Raw genomic sequence first — 24,136 nt, 5'->3', positions numbered from 1 at the left:
GACGACTCTGCTGAACTCAATCTGCAATTCCCATCGCTTCTCAACAATGACAATGTGTGATCCGAGTTGCTATCTAACCTGAGTGGTGCTGATATAGTTGGTCCTGCATTTACCAAAAAAAGCAAGTTGATCAATGTTTTTGCTGCATGGAAAGGAGTGAATGGGCAAATATGTTTCTTAATATCACAATGCAGTAGTGTTGGTCATTCCAACAGATGTGTAGCACAACACAATGTAAACTAATACAGTCTCAATTTAATGTGATTGAAAGAAGAAAGTCTTTTTTACATGTAACAATGTTTTATTGAGAACATGGCAAGGCAAATTTTGCAACATGAATGTAGTTACTTTTCAATATACAACACATATAGACATTACATGCATATTGAAACAACATACAGTGGAGACTAAACACGTCCCTGATGCAGTACAAAGAATGTCAAAATATAGCCACAAGATGTAATTTGTCCAACACAGGCAGCCCATGTTTGATTTAAGTCTTCCTCAGGGCTTCTGATTAGATTACATCCCAGTAATCTCTTGATGTTTTCAGTCAACCTCTTCCTAATTGGCTGGGTCCCCTCGTCTTCAAGATGGAGGGGACTGATATGTGTGCTTCACCTTGCCTACCCCACGCGAGGAGTGGGGTTGGCAAAGGTGGGCTCACCTCTCCTCCTAACTCTGTTTTCCTGCTGATTCTCCTGTCCAAAGTGGGGGTACGAATCGGTGGGGGCCAGAAGCTTCCCCCTCGTGGACCCAGCCCATCTGGAGGAAGAGGCATGACACCTCTACCCAGGATGGGCTTTGTTTCTGGACCCAAAGAGTGGAGGCTCTCTAGCAGAGGTCTAGAAACCTGTCTCGTGGTGGCAAATGATGGGCAGTCATTCAGGAAGCACACCAGGGCTAGTCGTTTTTCAGGGGACATCTCTAAGATGCCCTCTGTGTGCATTTTACATTAAATCCCACACTGGCATCAGTGTGGGTGTAATGTGCAGAGAACTTTGCTACTGCCCAGTGTTCAGTAAAGCCATTATGGACCTGTGGAGTTCGTAATGACCAACTCCCAGACCATATACTCTTTAATTCTTTACTGAGCTTACAATGACTAAGAATGGACTGAGACACAATAGGGGTACAGAGCTCATGTGACTGTACCCTCGCCTGTGGTTTAGGGCATCCTGCTAGACGGGTGACTTACCAGGGCCACAGGCAGTGGATTGCAGCATGGCACACGGGGATGTGTTCCATGTTGATGCTTCACATTTCTATGCATCAAAACACGCAGCCTGCAATGGCAATGTGTGGGTGTTACGGTGCAGAGCACCTACGGTTGGCACAATAGGTGCAGCAGCCCTGCTAGACCTTCCCTGCTCATAGTGCCTTTGGTACCAATGGTACCTTTTACAAGGGGCTTACCTGTGGCCAGATATGTGCCAATTGTGGGTACAAAGGTACAGCTTTGGGAAAGATCACAGGTCCTTGAACCTGATTGGCAGGGACCCAGGGCACACCAAGTTCAAGTGCATCATGTGTCCGGCTAAAAATTCCGGGCAACCATGCAAAAAGGGGCACTTTCCTACAAGGGGGCAAAGGTAAAGGGGCAGCTGCTAAAGGAGCCACCACCCCAAAACAGGGACCCTCTCCCTCCGTCCATCTAACATTTGTCAGAGGCAGGTTGCAGAGTTTCTGCCTCACAGGGAGACCATTATCTCTGACTGCTGGGTTCTAGTCATCATATAGGAGGAGTACTGTTTAGAACTCATCCAAATACCACCCAGTCTTCCTCCACGCACACACAGGTTATCCACAGAACACTAATGCCTGCTCGGGTAGAAATGCACGCGCTACATGCCAAAGAGGTCAGAGCTAATGTCGCCAGTCCATGGCAACTGAGGGGTTTGCTCCGTGCACTTTCTCATTCCCAAGAAAGATGGGTCTCTCAGGTATAAATTAGACCTCTGACCTATCAACAAATACATCCTGTTGGAACGATTCCACATGGTCACACTTCTGAATGTCATTCCCCTGTTGCCGCAAGGCGCTTTCATGACCGCCCTAGACTTGAAGGATGCCTACTTCCATAATCCCATCTTCCCCGCCCATCAAAGATTCCTGCTATTTGTGGCGAGTGGGCAACCTCATAAGTTCATGGTGCTTCCTTTTGTGGTCACAACAGGCCCAGGAGTCTTCACCAAGTGCCTAGCTGTGGTAGCCACTGACCTAAGGCGGGGAGGCATCCACACGTTCCCTTACCTTGACGACTGACTGATCAAGAGTGACACGCAGCAGAAATGTCTGGCGGGCATGCAAACAACCATAGACCTTCTTCACGAGCTGGGCTTCATACTATATATAGACAAATCTCACCTCGGTCCCTCCAAGTAAAACTCTTTTTTGGGGCTAGCATAGACTTTAGTGGGGAAGGCATATCCAAGCCTAGCCAGGGTTAACGCCTTTCAAAAATAGCTACCTCTTTTTCAGTTTGGATCGTCAAGTAACAATCAGAATAGTAATTTGTTTGTTATGCATGATGGCGTCCAGCATTGCAATAGTTCCTCAAGCAAAGTTACACATGCGTCCCTTACAACAGTGCCTAGCAGCACAGTGGTCTCCGGCGGAAGGTCAAAGCGAGGACTAGTGTTGCTTTGGGGCCATTCACCAACTCTCTGCAGTGTTGGAATGCCAACAAGCTGTTGCAGGGATGGTCTTTTCTAGACCCAGTTCTGCAGGAGACCATCACTATGAAAGTCTCGTTGCCCGTATGGGGAACGCATCTGCAACATCACACAATATCGGGCTTTTAGGCATCCATGCACCAGGGCCTACACATTAAGCACCTGGAACTGCTGGCTATTCAGTTTTCTCTATGAGCATTCCTTCCATCCATTCACAGCAAGGTGATTTTAGAACGCAGGGACAACACAGCCATGTCTTGCCTACAAAAAAAGGGGGACACACACACACACACGCCTGAACTGTCTGCTCTAACCCAGAGCATCTAGAGATCGGCGATACATCACAAGGTGCAATTGATCATGCAGTGCATTCCCGATCTCGACAACAACCTGACAAACTTACTCAGCAGGGCACATCAAGAGGTCCACAAGTAGGAACTCCACCCCCAGATTCTACTCGTTCACTTCTAGCAGTGGGGTTTTCTAACATCGACCTGTTCGCCACTGCCAAAAACGTGAAATGCCCAAACTTCGCTGCCAGGTTACCACACTCACAGTCCATGGGCAATGCACTATGGAGCAACTTGTCAGGGATATTTGCCTATTTTTTTTGCCTCTCCTCCTACCGCTCTTTGTTCGCAAGCTGAGGAAGACATCCCTTACTCTTTCAAGTAGCCCCAACCTGGGCATGGCATCCCTGGTACTCCACTCTGCTGGAACTCTCTCTAGTTCCTCGCAACGAGCTTCCCAAGAGACTGAACTTTCTCAGGCAAAACCAGGGAACTCTAAGCACCCGAGTCCTCAATGGCTCAATCTTACGATCTAGCTTCTGAGGTCATAGAGTTTCGTTATCTCAAACTATCGGAAGAATGTATGTCCATTCTTTGCGAAGCACACAGGCCCACTGCTAGGGCCTGCTACATGGGCAAATGGAAGTGTTTTTTACACGATTGTCTTCCAAAGCACATCAGTCCTCTCATACCCTTGGTACAAGACATTGTCTATTACCTTCTTCACTTTCTGCAGTCAGGCCTTGCTTACATCTCCATTCGGTCATATGTGGCTGCTTGCCTACAGGATAGGCAGCACACTTTGCTCCTCAGGGTACCAGTCATTAAGGCCTTCATGGATGGGCTTAACTAGGCTATGCCACCCAGGACGTCTCCTGCCCTGGGTTGGAATCTCAACATTTTACTAACTAGTCTCATGGGCCCACATTTTAACCCCTTTGCTCTGGCCCTCTTCAGTTTCTTTCATAGAAGGTAGCCTTCCTTTTACCTATTGCTTCCCTCAGGTGAGTTGGTGAGATATGTGCTCTCACCTTAGAAGAGCCTTTCTTCCAGATACATCCAGATAGGTTGGAACTCAGAACCAATACCAAATTTCTCCCGTAGGTGCTTTCAAGATTATAGCTCAATCGAACAATTGAGTTGCCCGTTATCTTTCCAAATCCAGAGTCGGTAGCAGGATGCGTCTTGCATACCCTGGATGTCAAAAGGGTGTTAATGTATTATGTGGATACAAGAAAACCCTTACGTTAGAGACAACTCTTCATGTCCTATTCCAAGCCACACAAGGGGCATGCCATTTCCAAAGCAGACATTGCTCGCTGGCTTGTCAAATGCATTCAGACATGTTATGCTTAAGGTAAAAAGTCCCTCCCTATCCCTCCCAGACCTCATTCCACTTGCAAGAAAGGAGCTTCTATGGCTTTCTTAGGGAATACACCATTAGCTGACATCTGTAAAGTAGGTCCATTTCTCCTACTTTCCTAAATATTACCTTATGGCTGTCTTGGCTAGACAACAAGCTAGCGATGTCCAGGCTGTATTACGTACACTGTTGCAATCTTCTGCAACATACTCAGGCTAAGCCACCGTTTTTGGGGAAAAATGCTTTACAGTCTATGCACAGCATGTATATCTACAGATACACATGCTACGAATTTAACATTTTATTTACCCTGTTAGCATTTGTTCATGGCATGTTGTGATGTAGATTCGCCTGCGCTCACTCCCCTCCCCTCCCAAGTCATCTGGGAACCGTTTCAGGTCCTCTTACCTTAATTCTTAACTTCACGATTATCTTTTCTTCATCTTTATGCTCCATCTTCACCTTCCGGGTCGGAAAAACAATATGACTATGAAGCCCATGCGCATGGCCTACAATAGGTGGAATCACTATACCTAGTGACTCGAAAAGACTTCAAACAAAAACAAGTTGTACACTTCCGAGCCCAACACTAGAATCTACAGCTCTACATGCCACCAACAGATCCTTAGAGTAAGCAACATTTTCCTATTGGTGGATACTATATCTTCAGAGAGATTCCTCACTGCCCTTCCACCTCTCCTTCCGAGATTGATCTATTTATATGGTTCCAGGGTATTCAATATGTTACTTTATTTCTCTGCTAGCTTTAAGCTCCATCTGCTGCTCTCTTGGCGACTGTAGTCACCTGGCACCTCCAAGCGGTGTTGCGGAACTATTGCTAGAAAGGTTTCTGTATCCAGTCTGGCACCTGGCATTCATTAGGTGAGTAATCTTGTGGAATATATGGTATTTATCAAAAATATAATTACCAAAGAGAAGTAACTTTCATTAGCGCCTTCGGCCCTGCATTCCTTCTTCCCAACATGCCATCGTCTGGGGCTGCTTGCTAGACCCACAAAAACACACCATCGATGAGCAAGTGCCTCACTAAACACGCAGGTTTGGTGGGGTGGGGAGATTGGTAGACCAAATCATCCCCTTCACCCGCCCTAAACCTAAAAATTCCAGCATATCAGTCATGAGCGAACGGTTACCTAGCATTGATATCTCTGATAACCAGTCACACCTCTCTACCAACTGAGGCAAAGTGCACCAGATGGCCATTAAGTGATAGAGAGTCTAGTTTATAAATTACATAAAACTTGTTGCGACTCATCTTGAACCTTTAGAATGGTGCCCTTTACTCTGTTTCCATTATTTGTGCTTGAGGACATTCAATTGCTTTGCATCTTGCCTTTGCCCACCCACTGAACTCCTCCCAATGTATTCCTTTATGCCTCAGGTTGTTTTTATTTTTTATTTTCGTCTGCTGTGCCTATTCGAGTTACTGCGATCTCGTTCAAACCCCCATTTATTACTGTTGGCTTTTAATAACTTTCATGATGCCATTTTTTCCACCGCTATTGCCATTCTAAAGAGTGGCATCCAATATTATGAGGCCAAATTTAAAGAACAGGGCTGTATCGGCAACGACACTGCCTTTACCCAATAGAACATATGTTATTTTTCAAGCTACCAGTTAACCTTGATATGGCCAGAAACTCTCTCTGACATTGGTTCGATTCTACCACCGTTTTTGGAGGGAACATGTCTTGAATGGGCTGTTGGTTTTCCTCTACGTCTATCATTATCAAAGAGAGTTATTGGAAGGCCTGTGTCTGAATTTATCTACGTCGTTTCTTTTGTTAGATGTGGTAAATCTGATCACTTGAAATTGACATCTGAAGAGTGTTTTTTTTGGTCCAGGATTATTTGCTTTTGCCCCTTGGCCTCTAGTGCTTTCCCTGGGCTTCACACATCGCGGTTGTTAATGTTCTACAGAACAGTTCGGTTCATTTGCATTTCGCCATGCAGTAAGCTGAGCTTTATTCTAATTCTGTGGATCCTACTCAATCATTTTATAGAGATGGAAACTTTCTTTACTGCAGCTGATGATTCCTTTTTTTTTTTATATTTATAATGGTTAAACGGCTGCTTGGCTTATTGTGAGTAAAATACCCAGTTGTCCTTGCTATTTGTAGGGCTAACTCTGTTTCTTCTGCACTTTTGCATACTCAGTACTCGAATATGGTGCTGGTTACTAAAAGCGTCCCTTTTTCAAAACGATTTTTGAAATGATGCAGCAAAAGCTGCTCTACAGGAATTCTCAGCCTTATATTTATTCTTGGGTATTTTTTGCCTTCAGCCGCATCCGCGGGGCAGCGCCTGTTCGTGAATTTGTACATTTTTTCCAAAATAGTAAATATGCATCCTGGTCTATCATGGGAAAAGTTGTACTTTCCCTAAATTTTCTAGTACTGGAACTAGAATAGTGAATTAACTGTGTGACATGCAGATAAAACTTTTGTTGGCTTGCGGGGTTCGCCTGAAGGCCAGAAACTGAAAGGTGCCTTCCTCCTGCAAATGGCAATTTGCTCCAAATGGATGCCAATCTGCTTCCACCCCGTCTTGCAAAGCAAACACAGAAAACAAAGATTAAATTGAAGTTATTTTCCCTTTTGTATCGAGCAGTACGCGAAGTTAGAGATCAAGATTTCTTGAAATATGCCTTGAGTTATATTACACAAAGTGCTCCATGGGTGCAACAGGCTCTTGCACCCATTTTTCTGCACCCCTGGATCACTATAGTATCACTGAAGGAGCCACAGATGCTTGTGCCTTCCTTCTCTAGTATGGATCACACTGGCGAAAAATGTTTGCGGGTGCAATCACAAGGGTGCATTTACTCATTTGCATGAGGGTGTGGCCCATATTTGTAAGGGAAAGTTCTTGCCCTTGTACTTGCACCATATTACAGATGCAGGCAGAATGACAGAGTGCCCTCAGAAGGCACAGTGATCATATGCCACATAAGTCGGTGCGCCCTTTCAAAGTGACCCTTGTTATAGAGGCAAGGGGGTTCCAGGGCCCCCCACAGATATTGCTTCACAGGCGGGTGCAGTAAAACACTAGACCATCTGCAAGGGGATCCGCGGCCCTTCTTCAAAATGAATATGGGCCCTTGTCCTCAAAAAGACCCAGCTGCATTTTCAAACAGCAGCTCATCTTTCACTAATGACTTATCCCCAGATGCAGGAGCAAGATTTCAGGGTTTGCACCCGGCACTGGATACAGAGCATTACCAACTGGTAGACTGCACCATACATGTAATGCGATGCCTAGAACTATTTACCATAGTTTTAAACTTTTCTGACCCGGTTTAATTTTTGCTTGCGTCCGTTATTAGTTTTCTGCCAGCTGTAGTCCTTTTGTGCTACTGACAGGGTAACAACAGTTAGAGTCTTCATGTGGTCTTCTTTCTAATGTTTCAACCATGCTTCCCCCATGGTTCCCTCTGCCATAAAGTGAACATTTTTAATCTGAAAGAAACAGTTAGTTATAGGTTCCTTACCTTAGAATTACTCCCCAGATGTCAGACTGGATCCAGAAAGTTTTTTCATCAGCAGTACCCCTGCACGTCGGAAGGTGGCATCAGGTGCCTCCGCGTTCCGTGTCGTGGTAGCTACTTAGACACCACCCTCGGCGCTAACGTCAGTTCCTTCCTTCTTTTTCCTGCAAGGAAGCGCAGATCTGGAGAGAACGGTACCTCCAATCACTTTTTGACTGACTTTTTCTCGACTTTTGACGGCTTGGTGCCCGGCTTCAAGGCTTGTGCTTCCTGTTACTGACTGATGTTAGTGACGGATCTGCACTGCATGTGCCTGTACTGCCTGAGCGCGACCACGACCCCAAGTCGTGCTCCAACTGCCGGACCATGGCCCTGTAGTCTTTGCAGGAGCAGTCCAGAAAGGTACACGAGGCCCAGCAGCCGACTCTGCACCGCCCGAGGTCCTGGTCACGTAGGCGGTTGAGTGACCGGTCGCAGAGCCAACACCATTCTTCTTCCAAGTCTTAACGCTCGGGTCAGGTAAGCTGAAGGATAAAAAGAGGTCGAAGAAGCATCGTCGCTCTTTGACTTCTCCCCTTCTGTTGGATGCCGTTACGAGGGATGCGGGTGGTGTCCCACCCCGGGAGTGACCCCTGCCGAGCTTCGTCAGTTTTACGAAGTGATGCACATCATCTTTGGGCAGTCAGACTCCTCCGGCGTGCCTTCGGGCCCCACGGACTCGGTTTGGGGCCCAGTGCCTATGACGCAGGCGGCTTCAGCCTCGGCGCCGCAGGGTCCCCTTGAATCCAAGCCTGGATCCGGATCGGCGCCGGTCGACCTGGTTACGCCTCCCCCAGCGCCGATTGCACCACATCCGCAGCGGGCGTTTGCTCTGTTTCCAGCCGACGTCGGCCCTGGCCTTCACCTCGAGGTAGACATGGAGCCGGACCGGCGTCGACTGATGCCGGATCCGGCGCCGATGGGTACTTTTTTGCCCCGTTTCTACCCTGGCTCTTTGAGACCAGATTGGCAGCCAGAGGAGGGTGAGGAGGACTGGGAGGACTGGGAGGGGTCTGGGGACCCTTTAACCGACCAGTTAGATTATGAACCGGACTGGAGAGAGGAACTTGGGGATGCCAGTGGTCTGGACACCTCCCCAAAACTTGGCATGTTGTCTCCTTCCACCGTGGCTACGAAGGAGGGCGTGTCATCTGCAGTTGTGTTGCATAGGGCGGCCGAGGCTCTCCACCTCGAGCTACCTCCGGTGGCAGTCAGGACTAACCTCCTGACAGAGGTGCTTCAACCGGCAGCGAGCTCTTCGGAGCACCAGTTGCCGTTTAATGAAGCCCTCCGTGACATCCTTTTGGGCACCTGGTCCAGGCCCAACACAGGGGCTCCTGTGGACAGGATGATTGCCAGACTCCACCCTCCGGCCCGGGCAACCCCACTTTCCTCTCTCAACACCACACCCCTAAGAGCTTGGTGGGCCAAGCCTCCACTTCCAAAGGCGCATTCCCTAACGCACCACCTGATTGGGAATCCAAAAAGCTGGACCACCTTGGGAAGAAAATGTTTTCTTCCTCCAGCTTGGGTCTGCAGTCGGTAAACACTGCATGTCTGTTGGACAGTTACACCCCCTCTGTGTGGGATATGATAGCGCAGGTGCTGCCACAGTGCCCGAGGAGGCCCGGGCATGCTCTCCCATGCAGTTGCCGAGGAGAGAGACTGAGCAAAGTTTATCATCCGCTGTGGGCTGGATACCGCCGACTCACTAGACAGGACGATTTTCACATCAGTAGCCCTTCGACGCTACGCCTGGTTGAGGTTGACTGGTTTTTCGGGTGATGTCCAATCCACTCTTATGGACATGCCCTTTGATGGCTGTTGCCTTTTCGGCGACAAGGCAGACAACGCGCTAGAGCACTTCAAGGACTCTCGGGCTACGGCCAGGTCCATGGGCCTCTCCACCACCCGCCCTACGCAGTCTGCCTTTCGTGGCTACGGAAGGGGTGCCCTGCCACTTGCCACCCAGGGCCACAGGCCTGTGCAAGCTTTGCAGCCTCTGCGCAGCCGATGACGTGGGAACCAGCGCTATGGTTCTGGGGGCCAGCGGGCCCAGTCCACCACAGCCCCCTCGGCAGCAGACTCCAAACCCTCTTAGTCTTACCTTTCTGGGCCACCAAATGCCAGTGGGTGGTAGGATTCGCCATCACTCCCCCACTGGCACACCATCACGTTGGACTGCAAGTTACAAAGCCAATAGTAAGCAGTGGGTGAAATACATTCCTAGTTAAGCTTTCAGAATGCCCACAACAAGTTGTTAGCAAACCAGACAGCTGCGCTGTCTGCTAGGCTTCAGCCTAAAAATGATTGCAGGGGGTATAGGCAGGACCACTGGAGTTCTGTTTGTGCTGCTGCAGCGATTTTCGCATAGTTATATATAGATGCTGCATCTGCCACATAATCCATTATGTGCTGCATAATCTGCAGATTTTAACAAAAAAATAAAGTTTGTTTCTAGCTCAAACAGTTCTGTTACTAAAAATGCAGGGGAATGCATTGCCGTGCTGTGGAAGGCCCTTTGCAAAAGTTGACTAGTTACATTTTTGTTGCTTATTGCTATATTTGGGGGTTAAACTGGTACTAATCAGGTGCAACCAATGCCTAGACAATGTTAACAAGTTAGAGAGTGACAAAACAATAAACTACTACTATTACAAAACGTGTTGCGTTTTGCAGTGTATATATATCATTTTATTGGCCGCATAATTTAATCAACCCCACCGTATTATTTGGCCCTCGCCTGCTGCATAATTCTAGTGGCTTTGGATATAGGAGATGGGACGCTGAAAGGTGGCCATTGTGTGTTCAGTTGTGTTACTTGGGGAAAACCTTGTATTAAAAAACACACAGGAGTGGGGGATGTCATTGCAAAAGCTTACCCCAGGGAAAGACCTTCTAGCCTGATATGGTGCTGAAAGTGTGTGGCAAAAATCCTAAAACTACATTTATGTTGTTGCCTTTACGACAATTAAGATGAGTGAGTCGTTAATTTGCTGTACTTTGGCAAACTTACCGCTTGAAAATTATGACGAGTGGCTTTAGGGGTTGTTTCAGGGAACCATTTGAAACTGTATTCATTCCACAGTTTTGTAATTCGCAGATAATTGTCTGTTTTCATTTATGATTATTGATTCGATTTTTAGTCTTTTGTTATGAAAGAATTTGTAGTACCATGTTTGTGTTTAATGTGATGATTGTCACTCAGAAGAACAGCTGAAGAGCATATGTGTAATTTGTCTCTTAAACAAAACAAACTTCTTTTTGCGCATCCCAACTCCATTGGCATGTTTGCTCTATAATTGGCGATCTAAGACGAATTATAGACGCACCATTGCAAATCAAGGTGGCGTTTAAAAATTGGAACGATTTTAAAATCGATCTATTACAAGATTTGGATTTCAGTTCAGATTTCTTATTCGTAAAATTGCTGTATTTGTTTCTCTGTTAAAAAGGAGAATTTACAAACTAGATATCCATATAAATAGTTTTGACCGATCATTGTGCATTTCCAAGTATCCCGCTCAAGAAATAAGTTAAAACCTGTTAACTTTAACTTAATGCTTGCAAAGGAACACTAATCCAATGCTGGAACTTGACTGGTTACGTTTCTTGGCAGTTTATGGTAAGTTTGGCTCCATCTGCTGTTCAGTCACTAAGCAGCACAATACTCTGTACGGTATTGTGTTCTGCTTTGTTGGTGTCCGTCTGTTTTCCATGAAATGGATTTGGTTTTGTCTGTCTTGTAGGCCTACATTTCTGTGTAAAAGTTAGGATTGTTAAAACTTGCGTCTAATTTATGTAATATTTTCTGTTTCTGGTTGTCGATTAAAGCGTGCAGTGGTAGTATGTTGTACGTGTTGGTGCTGTCTGCTCAACCTTTTTGCACCGAGACAACAAGTCAGTGTTTATTTTACATTTGTAGGAATATTTGCATTTAAGTGTGCCCGAGCAGAGGAGCTGTTCAACATGCTGCAAGAGATTATGCAAAATAATAGCATTAGCGTGGTGGAAGAGCCCGTGGTAGACCGGAATCAACAGTCTGAGTTGGAAGTTCCTAGAACACCTCGAACACCAACTAGTGAGTATTTCCATTACTTGCTAATTTGCACCGAAGGATTTCTTTTGTGGCTTGTATATTAACTGCCTGCTTAAGTACGGATTTCCTACACCCTCTGCATAAATAGTGGCCTAAGAGGTAAATGTTTACAGATTTATTACCATAACAATTTGTGAAACACTTTTACCACAACTTTGATGGTGTTCCTGTTCCTCAAAGAGGTGCATTGAATCTACATCACTAGTTTCTTTGGGCTGAACTGTCAAACTTTTTCCTTCTCCTAGGGCATAGTCTCCTAGTCTTGCAGTTATGTCCATGAGCTCCCACTTTGTCCATTTCTGGTCCAGATCAACAGCGATAAGCATGTAGCCCCTTAAAACTCCTATATCATTGTTCCCTCATTTTTATTTTCAACATCGGGACTGTGGCAGTTGGTAGGTTGTTGGTGAGCTTCCTTCCTAATGTCTCCAAGATGGCAGCTCCCTGGTGTTGATAATTTTGATCTGCTACCATCTGCAGGGTTCATTTAGCTTGTCATCTTGAGGCAACTTTTGTGATCTTTTGCTCTCATCGCCCACCTATGCATCCATCGCTGCCTGCATGGCCGGACCCGCCATCACCGTTTCCCCAGTGACCTGGAGGCCAGCGGACCGATTTTCACCTATTCAGGCCGTCCTCACTAAAAGCCTAGATTGGGGACAGTAAATCCAGCGAGTGCAGTGAAAATACAAGCCCCAGCGCAGCCGATCTGATGCTAGAGACTCTCTTTACTTGCAACCATTCAGCACATTATTAATTCAGTTAGAAGCGCTGAGGGCAAAAGTTTGGTGTATGCATCTGCAGTCTACCTTCGTTTCGAGGCCAATCCTTGTCTGCTGGTGATGCAAGGCCGGGAGCGTCTCATTCTATTGAAGTATTCACTGAGGAAAATCTATAATTTGTAATATGCAGGCCAGGCGACTGCTCTACAAGCTTTTAATTTTAACAAAATACCAGTTCGAAATGTTAAGCCTTGCATTGACTGCATTGTGCATGAGATCTCTGCTTTCTAAATGATTCATTCTTCAATACATTCTGATGCTATGTAGCCATCATATCTAGGGTTGTGAAAACCGTGGCACCCTTAAGTGAGGCAAGCATTTCTGTTGTGTTCGGCAAGGGTTGCCTGTCCACTCAAATCCTGTGATACATATCAGTACACATCCTTAATGACTCATTGGCTTTTCTTGCCAACACAATAGGGGACAGCCATTCTGAGCTCTCAATTGCTTCAGTTATCCCTTGCTCACACAGATTTTTCAATTCCTTTTTAAGATCATCCCTCATGGCCATGGGCACACTTCTATCCCTATGTACAATTGGAGTGACACCTGCCATAAGATGATTTGAGGAGAGAAACCTTTCCACTTTCCCAATTTCTCCTGAAAAACTGGAAAAGCACTAACCTAAGGGTATACATCCATAGCACACCTTTCTTAATAACAATTGATCTGGACTGTTTGTTCAAGGATAATTCCTAGGTTTCTCTGTTCCAGCCACCCCAAAAGACACAATCCATCCTTAGCCACATAAACAGTGCCTCGCGCTTCATTACCTCTGAAATTCAAAATGGCATCTTCTATGCACTTCCCTCCATAGGCAACTGGTCGCTCACTTGACTTCCTGAGAGCCATACTAAATCTTTCCCACTCCAACCCCTATTATAGTAAAAAAAAAAAAGAATTTAAAAAAAGAAACTGCCATCATGTTATTCGGGACACTCGATACATCAATGAGATAATTCATATTTTTTTTTCCACAACATGGCCCACTGCGCAGTTCTTCACTCTTCAAACTCTCTCTTTCTGCCGCTTGACATACAATAGTATTACTAACAAGGGGACTCGGTCACGATTCAATTGAAGCTGCTCTTTATTCAAAGTAGATTGTATACCCTTTTAATTTAATTCTTGGGTATTGATATATTTTTTATCAAATGTTTAAGTTAATTCACTTCATACAATTGCAACATTGAGAATTTGTCCAAGTTTTGTACATTGCCATATGTATGGATTTCACAAACTTATATACACATTTTTACACAACACAATTATACACTTGACGAGTACATGGTTGACAATATTTACAAGTTGACAATATTTACAAAAATAATTGAAATAGTACCCTAGTACTTCTTTTTCTTGCAATCCTACAACCTCTTTGTTTGGCTATAATCTAGGACTGGTCTCACAAGGGATAATTTTTTTAACATAACTTTGTTGAATGTGTACACCACTCGGGTGTGCACATTTGCATTTATGACCCTTTGTGGATGCGAAAATTATGAAACAGCCGACGCGTTTCTAAACCCGTTCTCGAGTTTCCAGGTTTTTCATCAGGGCTTTTACTGGGTACCTGTTGAGGGAAAAGGGGGGGACAGTTAGGTTGTTGGTCCTTCACCTCTCTATACAATAGCACACCGGTCCTCATCAGATTCAGACTTCACTACTCGTCGTAGTCTCAACCACATTAACATGTTTTGGTGCGGAATTAGTGCTACTAGGTTTACAAAAAAGTGTCCTTTTTTTGCTTTTAGCACACACTTGATCCAAAGCAGGACAACATGAACCATTAGCCAAATTATTTTTGCTCCAGCATCTGTAACACTCCACATTTTTCCTTTTTCCTTCACTTTTCTTTACTTTTTCTCACAGAATCCACCTTCTGCACAATATGTACCTGTGTACTCAGTGACATCTGCTCCATGTAAGCAGAAGTAGATTCTATACTACCTGCAATTTCAACAGCTTTTCTAAGGTCAAATTTTCTGTAGTTAATAACTTTTCTTGTGTCTTTTTGTTATTAGTTTGTTCCACTAGTTTATCCTTTATTTTATCCTCAAATTATTTATATTCATATGAGGCTGCTAAGTTTCTCAAAGACCAACGTAACATTCAATAGACTCTCCAGGCATCCCATCTCTAACGTAAAATGTGTGCCTCTCCATTATCTCACTTTTTCTCCTTCTTAAAACTAGTTTTAAGCGTTTTAATAGCAGTAGTGTACTCATCCAGTACATCCCCTTCACCCATCACTTTTGATGCAGGCAAGTGCTTTAACATTTTCCTTCTATCGGGACGCAGAGAATGTCTTAAAATAGCAAATGTCTTTTTTTTTCTTAAACACCTTGCCCTTGATGGCCTCCAAATAAGCTTCAAACGCCTCCTTCTAGCATTTCCACTCAATCTGAGGAGAGTCCGGTGTAATTAAAACGGCCAGAGGAGACCTGATGTTTTGCTGCGTGCTGTAGCTACAATAACCAAACTACCACATCACAAAATACAAATATGGTATGCAAATACAGTAGATCTGCAATGCGTATCCACAAAACATGCCCAACAGTGTAACAGTCAAATAATGCAAAATGCTTCAATAATGTATTTAGTAACCCAGGAGGTTCAGCTGGAACATAACTATCACATAAAATTGTTAAATTCATAAATAATGTGCGAATCACAATGGCAAATAACCTAAGCTTGCGGTACCTGCAGCTGATCAGTGCATTCAGTAACCATCCAAAATACTCCATAGATGAATGTAAGACATGTGCTGCAAGCTGAGAACCGTTTAACATTCATGCACGGAACGCACAACTGTACAGCGAGTCTAGAGTGTAACAGAACCCTGCACAGATCCAACAAACTGATGTGAAACGCTCACACAGGTAGAATCCAAACGAGTCAAAAAACACACTGTGCAACCGCATTGGCAGTGCCACCCATACACAGCAATGACCCGGAAATACCGCTGGTGTCCTCCTCGCTGTCTCGTTCCAGGAGTCCCCCACTGTAAACGGCATAGGGGAGGCTGCCATTAAGTTCCTGCTCCAAGAAAGCTGACACGTAAGACAAGCTGCTTGAAGGACATCCTCTGCTGGTCGCATGACAGAGCCCACTCCTCGTTGCCACAGCAGGGTTCTCTGAAGAAGTCAAGTGCACATAGGTAAAATCTCTGAATTTATTTTAAGTCAATACAGAGGAACCGACTGAGCGAAAAGAAACAGCTCTAACTGCTTGTCCGCTCAATAAGAAACACACTTTACATTCTAATTCCATACCAATATGCTTCTGCTTTAAAGACCTAAAACCCAGATTATGAATTTTAAAAAATGCAAAAAGTGTCTGTACAACGTGTACTACACTGCTGTTGTTGCACTCAGTACAACATGAGTTGCCTTCAGCGTATGCCAATGTGACAGAACACTCGGTCCAACATATCACTTTTATATGATACTTGAAAAATAGGAAGGACTGCTTCAAATAAATGCATGCCATTTCAGTGGTGCCAGGGTGGAAACTGCATGGGATGGAAGCAGCTGGACCTGAGGTCTCCCTTCTTCTCAAACACCTATCTATCTTTACCTGTGAGCACACATTGACAGAGCTGTGCTGAGCATTTATATTTGGTTGATTTCCTTGGATATCACTTTAGCCTTGTTCAAGTACAGAAGACCAGCAGAGTGCCAAGTTCCAGGCATAACACTTGTGTTGCACCTAAAATGAGTATGTGTGATACTCAGATCTACTCTTGCTGGACACGTGCCTTGCGGGAACACATAGTGTATCAGGCTTCCATGCACCTGCACATTGCGACTTCTTGCAACCTATGCTAAAGCACCTCCACAGCGAGACACTCCTCACCGAGCACATGGTTCGTTCTTGCTCATCACGTCCCACGTCTGGCAGCACCTGAATATTGTGCAGTCATTTTCTGAGCTTCTACACAAGGTGTGCTCATTCCATTACTATTACTAGGAGATGCAACAGAAACGTCAAGGTTGTTCTTTGAAGCACAACCTCTCCTGAAAGCAGCAAATGCTGCTGTTGGGGTAGTAAATACAACAATTATGTGGATTCAAATAGCCATTCTGGACCCGGGACCACTGCACTTGCTGCACCAATGATAGCTACTCCCCTAGACACATACAAAGGGAATCTGTAAAAAGAAAACTGTATACAAAGATCAATAAGCCTCTGCCTCATCGCTCAGTGGGTTATGGGTGAGCTGGAGATATCTGTAACTACATAGCATACATGGCCATCATTGCATCCCAACAAGGTCATCTTTGGCCTTCTTTGTCCTTCGAACTCAATAAATTAAGTACCCCAGTACAATTCTGTGAGGGATTAACACCTGTCATTCAATACCACGAGACAATTCACTTGAATTTTCTTCAAAATGCAGTCTTGTTGGTGCTTTTTTTTTGGTGTGGATCTCACCTAGGCAGCGCTTGTGTTGTCTCTTCGAGACCTGCAGTATTTAGGATAGCGAATAAAGCTTCGCCCTCTTTCCACCCATCTTTTTAATTGCCACCTGTCCCTATCCTTTGTAAATGGTGGCTTTTAATTGGTCAATAGGAGTAGTAGCCCCTCCTTAGTACCACCTCTTCCCTTCTTGGAACTTCCCATGAGGAACACCCCCTGTTACATGTGTTGTTATTCAGTAGGCTTTATTACAGCCTCCAAGCACTATTTTCTTAAATAGCTTTGTCCTGCCTGTTGCAGACAGGACACGTTCTCCTTCAAACCTTTTTTTAACGTCATTATTCAGTGCGGCATGCCTCGACAAGAAAAATGGCAGCCGCAATTTTCTTTTGTTATTTGCTGGCCGAACGTGACCGCATGCATGCCCTTATTTTCATGTTTATTTATGGGTTGGTTTTTTTATTGGCAGCACCAGCGCTTTAGCTTTAAACATCTTAAGCTAAAGCACGGGTGCTGCGATATGCTTTAAAAGTAAACAAACAGAAAAAACTGATTTTTTTTTCTGTTTGTTTACATTTGAAGCAATCACGGCACTCACGCTTTAGCTTAAGATGTTTAAAGCTAGAGCGCATCTGCCGCGATTGTAACAAAAGTAGATAAATAGATTTTTTTTAAATGCTGCCGCCATTTTGTTTTCTATTTATTTTCTTTGATACAATCGCGGCACCCGTGCTTTAGCTTTCAAAATCTTAAGCTAAAGCGCAAGTGCCGCGGTTGCTTCAAAAGTAAAGAAATTGGGGAAAAAGCATTGGCAATGCAAACAAGTTTCGCCTATGTGAAATCTATTGGCTTTGCCAAAGTTTTTTTTTTTTTTTACATGTTGCACAGCAGTTGAGCTGCTGAACAACACGGCTAAACTGCTGTGCAACATGTAAAATAACATTGACCAAGCCAATAGATTTCACATTGGCGAAAGCTGTTTGCTTTGCCAATGCTTGTTGTATTTCTCCCCTTGCACAATTAAATCACACCTTACAATTTCCCATCTCACTTATCTCTTAAATGGTGGTAGCGTTGAATTTGATTTATGTGGTTTATCAGCTCCCCATTTCAGGGTACTGTTTGTATTTTGAGAGGTAGATGTCTTTGTTTCTGCTGCAGTCCTATACTGAACTTCTTGGTTAGTGTTCACTGCACACCCAGTTTGAGGAGACCTTAAAGTTCAGCTCTAGCAACAACAGAATTAACTGCCTCAAAATGTTATCTACTTAACCAAACTTAGCATGGACATAACCACAGGAAAACAGCTGTGTTTATTATTAGGCCTGGGGGGTGAACTCTGCTCTATTCGCGTAGTTTTCCGAACTCTGCGCTCCGTGGAGTTCCGAAAAACTCCGCCCAGCAGAGCACAGTTTTTTCCTCACTTGCACTCACCAATGTCAAGTTACCGAGCGTGAGAAAGGAAAATCCACCTCCCAACGGGATTTTTCAACGCGGGCGGTCCCGGATTGTCTTGACCGCTCATGTTGAGAAACCTTCCGTTTGCATTGAGAAAGCTGCCGCTCGGTTAGAAAATCTACTTGAGCTTCTGGAAAAGAAGCAGCGCCCTCTTGCGTTGTGCATGGTGCTAAACAGCATAGTGTCAAACACCCGGCACTGAAAAGCAGCACGAACGACATGACCAAACGCACTCCGCCACTTGTGGAACGCCAAGTATCGCAGCTGAGGTTTTGCTCACTTCGCAGCGTTTCGCACAGCGAAACTCCACCCAGTCCTAGTATTTATTTGCTGTTTCCAGAAAAAAGTTAATCAATATACCAAACTGATTGTGAGGATTTGATGTCGCCATTTGTAGTCTTGATTATACAAAATTCATTCCACAGCACGCAATTTAGTTACTTGTAATTTAAATATGCACCATGACATCCTTGTTATTATGATTACATCTTTTTTAATGTATTTTAGCACCTGGCTTTAGTGGACCAAATCTACCTAATGGGTACCCAAGATATCCATCTTTTGGAGATGCATCATCCCATCCCTCCAGCCGGCACCCCTCTGTTGGCAGTACACGCCTTCCTTCAGTTGGAGAAGAGTCTACTCATCCATTGCTTGTTGGAGAGGAACAAGTTAGTCTTTTTACATTTATTTGTGTTGCGCAATCAGTTATTACTAGAAATAACTTTACATTTCCAATTTAAAGTTGTAAGAGTGAATTTCAGAGTAATGCATGGCATACACAATTTTGCAGTTTTGGATTCGCTCTCTGATGCCAAGAGTACCAATAATAATTGTAAACAAATATGCTGAGGTGACCTTCTTACATGCACATCACTGCTCAGTATCCTGCTCATACCGTGAATGCATTGATTTAGAGTATTCCGTATTCCATTTGTGGTGTCACAAAATATCGGTTATCTGCTTCCTGACTCTCTTTACCCCTTTTTTATGGGTTTATATGGCATAATGATGTTACGTCCATTGGGAATTTTATTCAGAGCTCTTCGTGCAACTTTGGGATTGATTTTACAGTGCTATCTCAACTATGTAAAGGCAATTCATAGTTCATGTGGGAATAGGAAATATTAGTTATCTCTTAGTGTAGCGCACTGTTGGTGTATAACTTTTTTTTAATGCTCTTGTTTCATTTTCAGGTGCATACGTATGTTAACACCACGGGTGTGCACGAGGAGCATAAAAGCCGAACACCTATTATGCCACCTCTTCTTCCACCTTTGGAGCAGCGGCTTTCCAATGCGGAGAGCTGCCACCCGCGAGGAGACCAGGCCTGTGTTCAGGACAATGACCCACAAGTTCTCATGGAGGCTGATGCAGTGAAGTTTGTTTTAGGGCCGACTCCTGTTCAGCGCCAACTAATGGAAAAAGAAAAACAAGAGCAACCTGGTGGGGATACGGTTGGTGGAAGTGCCAGCGCTGCTGTAAATGCTTCCAGTAGTGACTGGGACACTGGTTATGACAGTGATGAGCGCAAAGAGGCCTCTTCTGGCAGTAAACTCGTTTATGAAAATGTAAATGGATTACCTGTTCCTGGTGTCAGGAGTCGTCGACTAGCCTCTGCTGGTGTTTCAGAGACACAGAATGTCAACAACTCTGCTCAAAGGAGAACTGCTTTGCTAAATTATGAAAATCTACCATCTCTTCCCCCAGTTTGGGAAGCTCGTAAGCCTAGTAGGGATGAAGAGGACAGCTTAGGACCAAAGACCCCATCGGTAAATGGATACCATAGTAACTTAGATCCAATGCATAATTACGTCAACACCGAAAATGTAAATGTACCATTGAGTGCTCACAAAGTGGAATATTCAAGGCGTAGGGACTGTGCGCCTACAATTTTTAACTTTGATGTACGGCGCCCCAGTTTAGAACACCGGCATCTCAACTACATACAGGTAGACTTGGAAGCTGGAAGTGACTCGGACAATCCCCAAACTCCCAAAACGCCTACCACTCCACTCCCTCAAACGCCAACCAGGCGCACAGAGTTGTATGCTGTCATAGACATTGAAAGGACTGCTGCAATGTCCAGCTTACAGAAAGCACTGCCACGAGATGACGGGACTTCTCGAAAAACTCGACACAATAGTACAGATCTGCCAATGTGAGCCTGGGTAGCTTACACTAAAGTATCAGAGGATCATTGTCATTTGCACCTTGTCATATTGTTTCTGGGTTCGGTTTCGTTTTTTCTAAAGAATGGTATGGCTTCATTCCCGTTTCTAAATCTTTAACTACTTTTGTAGACGGGTAGAATTTTCCCCAAATATTTTTAGATTGTTGGAAGGGACTTAATGTTGAGCAGGTACTCATGAAATAACACTACTTTATTCTACAGTACTTATATTTACGGTATGTTGTCGATGCTATTCTCACAGTGCCTATTTCATTGACTAAAGTGAGTAACATGCCAGTGTGTTGGCTCTGTGCCTTTCTTTTGCATCTACTCAGTGTTGGCTTTTATACATTTTTATAAAGCCTCTTGATGTGTACTTTGCGAGCAAATGCACTTCAATGACTGCAGTGTCCTTTGCACTTCTAATACGTGAGAATTGTTTGTGTGTACTTGGCATGTTTCCTTTTTGCCTTTCACATCTCCCCTTGCCGCCATGGTGAGATTTCCCAAACCTCAGACACAGGCTTGCTTCCATGCAAAACATTGGTACTGAAAGACTGAACAAATTGCAATTGCTCCTGGTTTGCTATAGTTGAAGTGTTTTCTGCATCCCTCAATAGTGCCCAAGCCAGCAGGCATGTTGCCCTGTTTGCATGAAGCATCTGATTCTGTCGTAGCATTCTTTGGGCTACCCATCAAAACATGTCCTGCAACATGATCGAAGCTCACTCAGGTGTGAAATTATAAATTAATATGTTTTTCGCATGGAAGCTGTCTGATAGTAACAGTAAAGTAGTAACCAGTGTGCCACAATTGCATTTATTAAATGCAGCAATATACATTTTTTATAAACTGCAACATTCTTTGTGTCTTCACATTTGTATGATAGTGTAACATTATTTTATGTCTTAATTTGCATTAAGAATTTTTGTTTACTTTTTCCCTACTTAAAATCTATAAACATAGAAACATTGTATATATGTAGCTTACTAGAATTAAAGTTTTTTTCCATGATAAAAAAAGACGATTAAAGGGTGGGAGAGTACGTTTGCCAAACATTTTTAGGAGTTTTGCCCCTTCTGAATAACTTGTATGATATACATTCCAGGGTACTATATTGAATTTTAAGAAAATATGACCATATGCAGAGAAGTGCACTTTTTTTACATTGGTCTTTAAAATGAAATACTCATCTTTTAATTTAATTTTGGTTTGCGACTTTGGGTATCATATAGCTTACCAAATGGTCCTTTTGTAAAACACTATTTTGTGTGATATTGACAACATTATCACTTCATCAGTGCCAACATATTTTGTAGCATGGCAATAAAATATTGATTTTTACATTTCAATGGCTCATGTAGTTGCTTTTATTGGAGTATTGTACTAGGTAAAGATAGTAACCTTGTGTCTGGTACAGTCTCATTTTAAGTCTGCGTGTGGAGAATGTAGCTGCCAAGCAGACCACCCTCCCCTGGGTCTGCCCTTTCAACCATTGACGACTTTGGCCAACCGCTTTCAGCCATTTGCCTTAGACATTTTCAATCACTTCTTGGCTTAGTCCAGTGGAGTGTTCATCTTCCACCTTATACCATTTGTCTTTTGGATTTATCTTTCTGCCTCCACTTGAGAGCTTGCACTGAAATGCATGAGAGGCTAATATACAACTAGAGCCTTTTCTGTCCGCTCTCAGGCCTCTCCTGCTGGCTCTGTCTCTTGGGCTAATGCTCAGTGTGGTAAACCCAGGTCAATTGGCTTCGCTAGTGATTGTTCGGATTGGGATGATAAAGTGCTCTATAAACGATGGTTACTTTATTAATATTGTTAACTCATAGAGGGATATTAATAGTACATTTGTTACTTTCTCTTGTCTACTAAAGAGAGGGGTGGGCAAAGTTGCCTCACTCCTTTCTGGAATTAAGCCTTTCACTCCCAGCCCCTCTAATGTTTATGGTCCCTGCTCGTTCTACTCTTCCTTCATCACCCTTTCCCTTCAGACTCTGCTTATCAGCATATTTGATGCCTGCTCTCCCTTCCGTCTTGCTTCTACGTTTTGGATTGTATTCAGCACTTGACAACTGGCATCTCTGTGCTACTTTTCTTAGGGCATTGCTTTATATAACTTTAAAGCACTTCAGCTTTTTGTACTATTTTACTATGCCATTATTTAGTGCGTGCTTTCAGTCACTGCACAGTGCTTTGAGGTACCTTGAGGTGTGACCACACTTAATAAAATAAATAAATGTCACTTGGTGTACTTTAAAAAAAATGTTGTCAGCTTTTTGTCAGGCAATAAGTTAAAGTAAGCATTGTCAAAGGCAGTAGGTTAAAGCACTAGGACATGCTAATAGACATGTGACTGTACCTGCTTTTTCTTTGTTACTTTATGCTCCTGGTGTAGTGTGTTTATTTTGCCAAACCTTGCCATGTAGCAAATAGGGCAGGAACATTGAAGGTGGCACTAAAAGGCAGATTCTTTAGAAACAAGGCAACGGTCTGTGAATTTGTGTTTGCCTGTTAGCATGCGTTAGCACATTGAAGTCAAATCTACTACCTTCAAAATCTTTGGGTGTTATGCCACCATCAAGAAATGGAGTATTCGACATCTAGCTATGTGGTTAGAATTTCATGAAGAGTTAACTATATATGCCACGAAAAGGTGAGGTCGTCGTTTCCCAATAAAGCACATGAAATTTTAGAATGGAACGCGGGAGCAGAGGTAGTAGGATTATAAATACACTTTTAGCATCCCCTCCTAATTATTTGCAAATAATAAAGAGATCCCCAGCATTATCACGTCATGAGATGCTGTCTCAGTTCTGTGTTTTTCAACCAGGACATGCCTTTGATATCTTGGTCACTTTGCGGAACTGCTGGCAGGTCCGTTGGATTGACAGTGTATATGGCGTTAGAATTTGCACTCTTTAAGGTTTAATATAATCATATGGTAATTGCCTTTGTATTTACACCAAAGATACTTCCCCTCCTGCACCAACAAGGAAAGTTGAAACGCATTTGTAAGAAATGTGGTTATTAGTTGAGGGGGGTTAAGTACCCACCTCAAGTAATCACAAAATCCTTGTCAGGGTAAACCACTAAAGTCACCAAATAAACCTGAGCTCAACCCCTGGCAGCTATGGCACAGAGCAAACAGGCTTAACTCCTAGATAATATTTAAAGTATGTATGTGGTTCCAAAACTGTAATAAAGTTGAAATGCAAAACAATAAACAAATCCCAAAACAAATTAGAAAAATTGAGTAAAAAGTATTTTACAAAAATTATAAAAATCCAATAACGAGAACCAGAGACCTGATTTATAATAGTT

At 43.8% G+C, this 24,136-nt stretch overlaps 1 protein-coding gene across 2 annotated transcripts in view; it reads left to right on the top strand.

Moving 5' to 3' along the window:
- FRS2 (fibroblast growth factor receptor substrate 2) overlaps positions 1-22,161 on the top strand; it is a 263,424-nt gene extending 241,263 nt beyond the window's left edge. For both annotated transcript variants that reach the window (XM_078678808.1, XM_078678818.1), the window contains exons 7-9: positions 11,801-11,956; positions 19,144-19,307; positions 19,833-22,161. In XM_078678808.1, coding sequence (XP_078534934.1) covers positions 11,801-11,956; positions 19,144-19,307; positions 19,833-20,801 — 1,289 coding nt within the window. In that variant the 3' untranslated portion in view covers positions 20,802-22,161. The remainder of the gene's footprint in view (positions 1-11,800; positions 11,957-19,143; positions 19,308-19,832) is intronic.
- The last annotated feature ends 1,975 nt before the right edge of the window (positions 22,162-24,136 follow it).

This window comes from Lissotriton helveticus, chromosome 1_1 (genome assembly GCF_964261635.1).
Source record: "Lissotriton helveticus chromosome 1_1, aLisHel1.1, whole genome shotgun sequence".
In the NCBI taxonomy this organism is placed as follows: domain Eukaryota; kingdom Metazoa; phylum Chordata; class Amphibia; order Caudata; family Salamandridae; genus Lissotriton; species Lissotriton helveticus.
The sequence above is the reverse complement of the archived record's forward strand: the minus strand, read 5'-3'. Positions and strand labels throughout refer to the sequence as shown.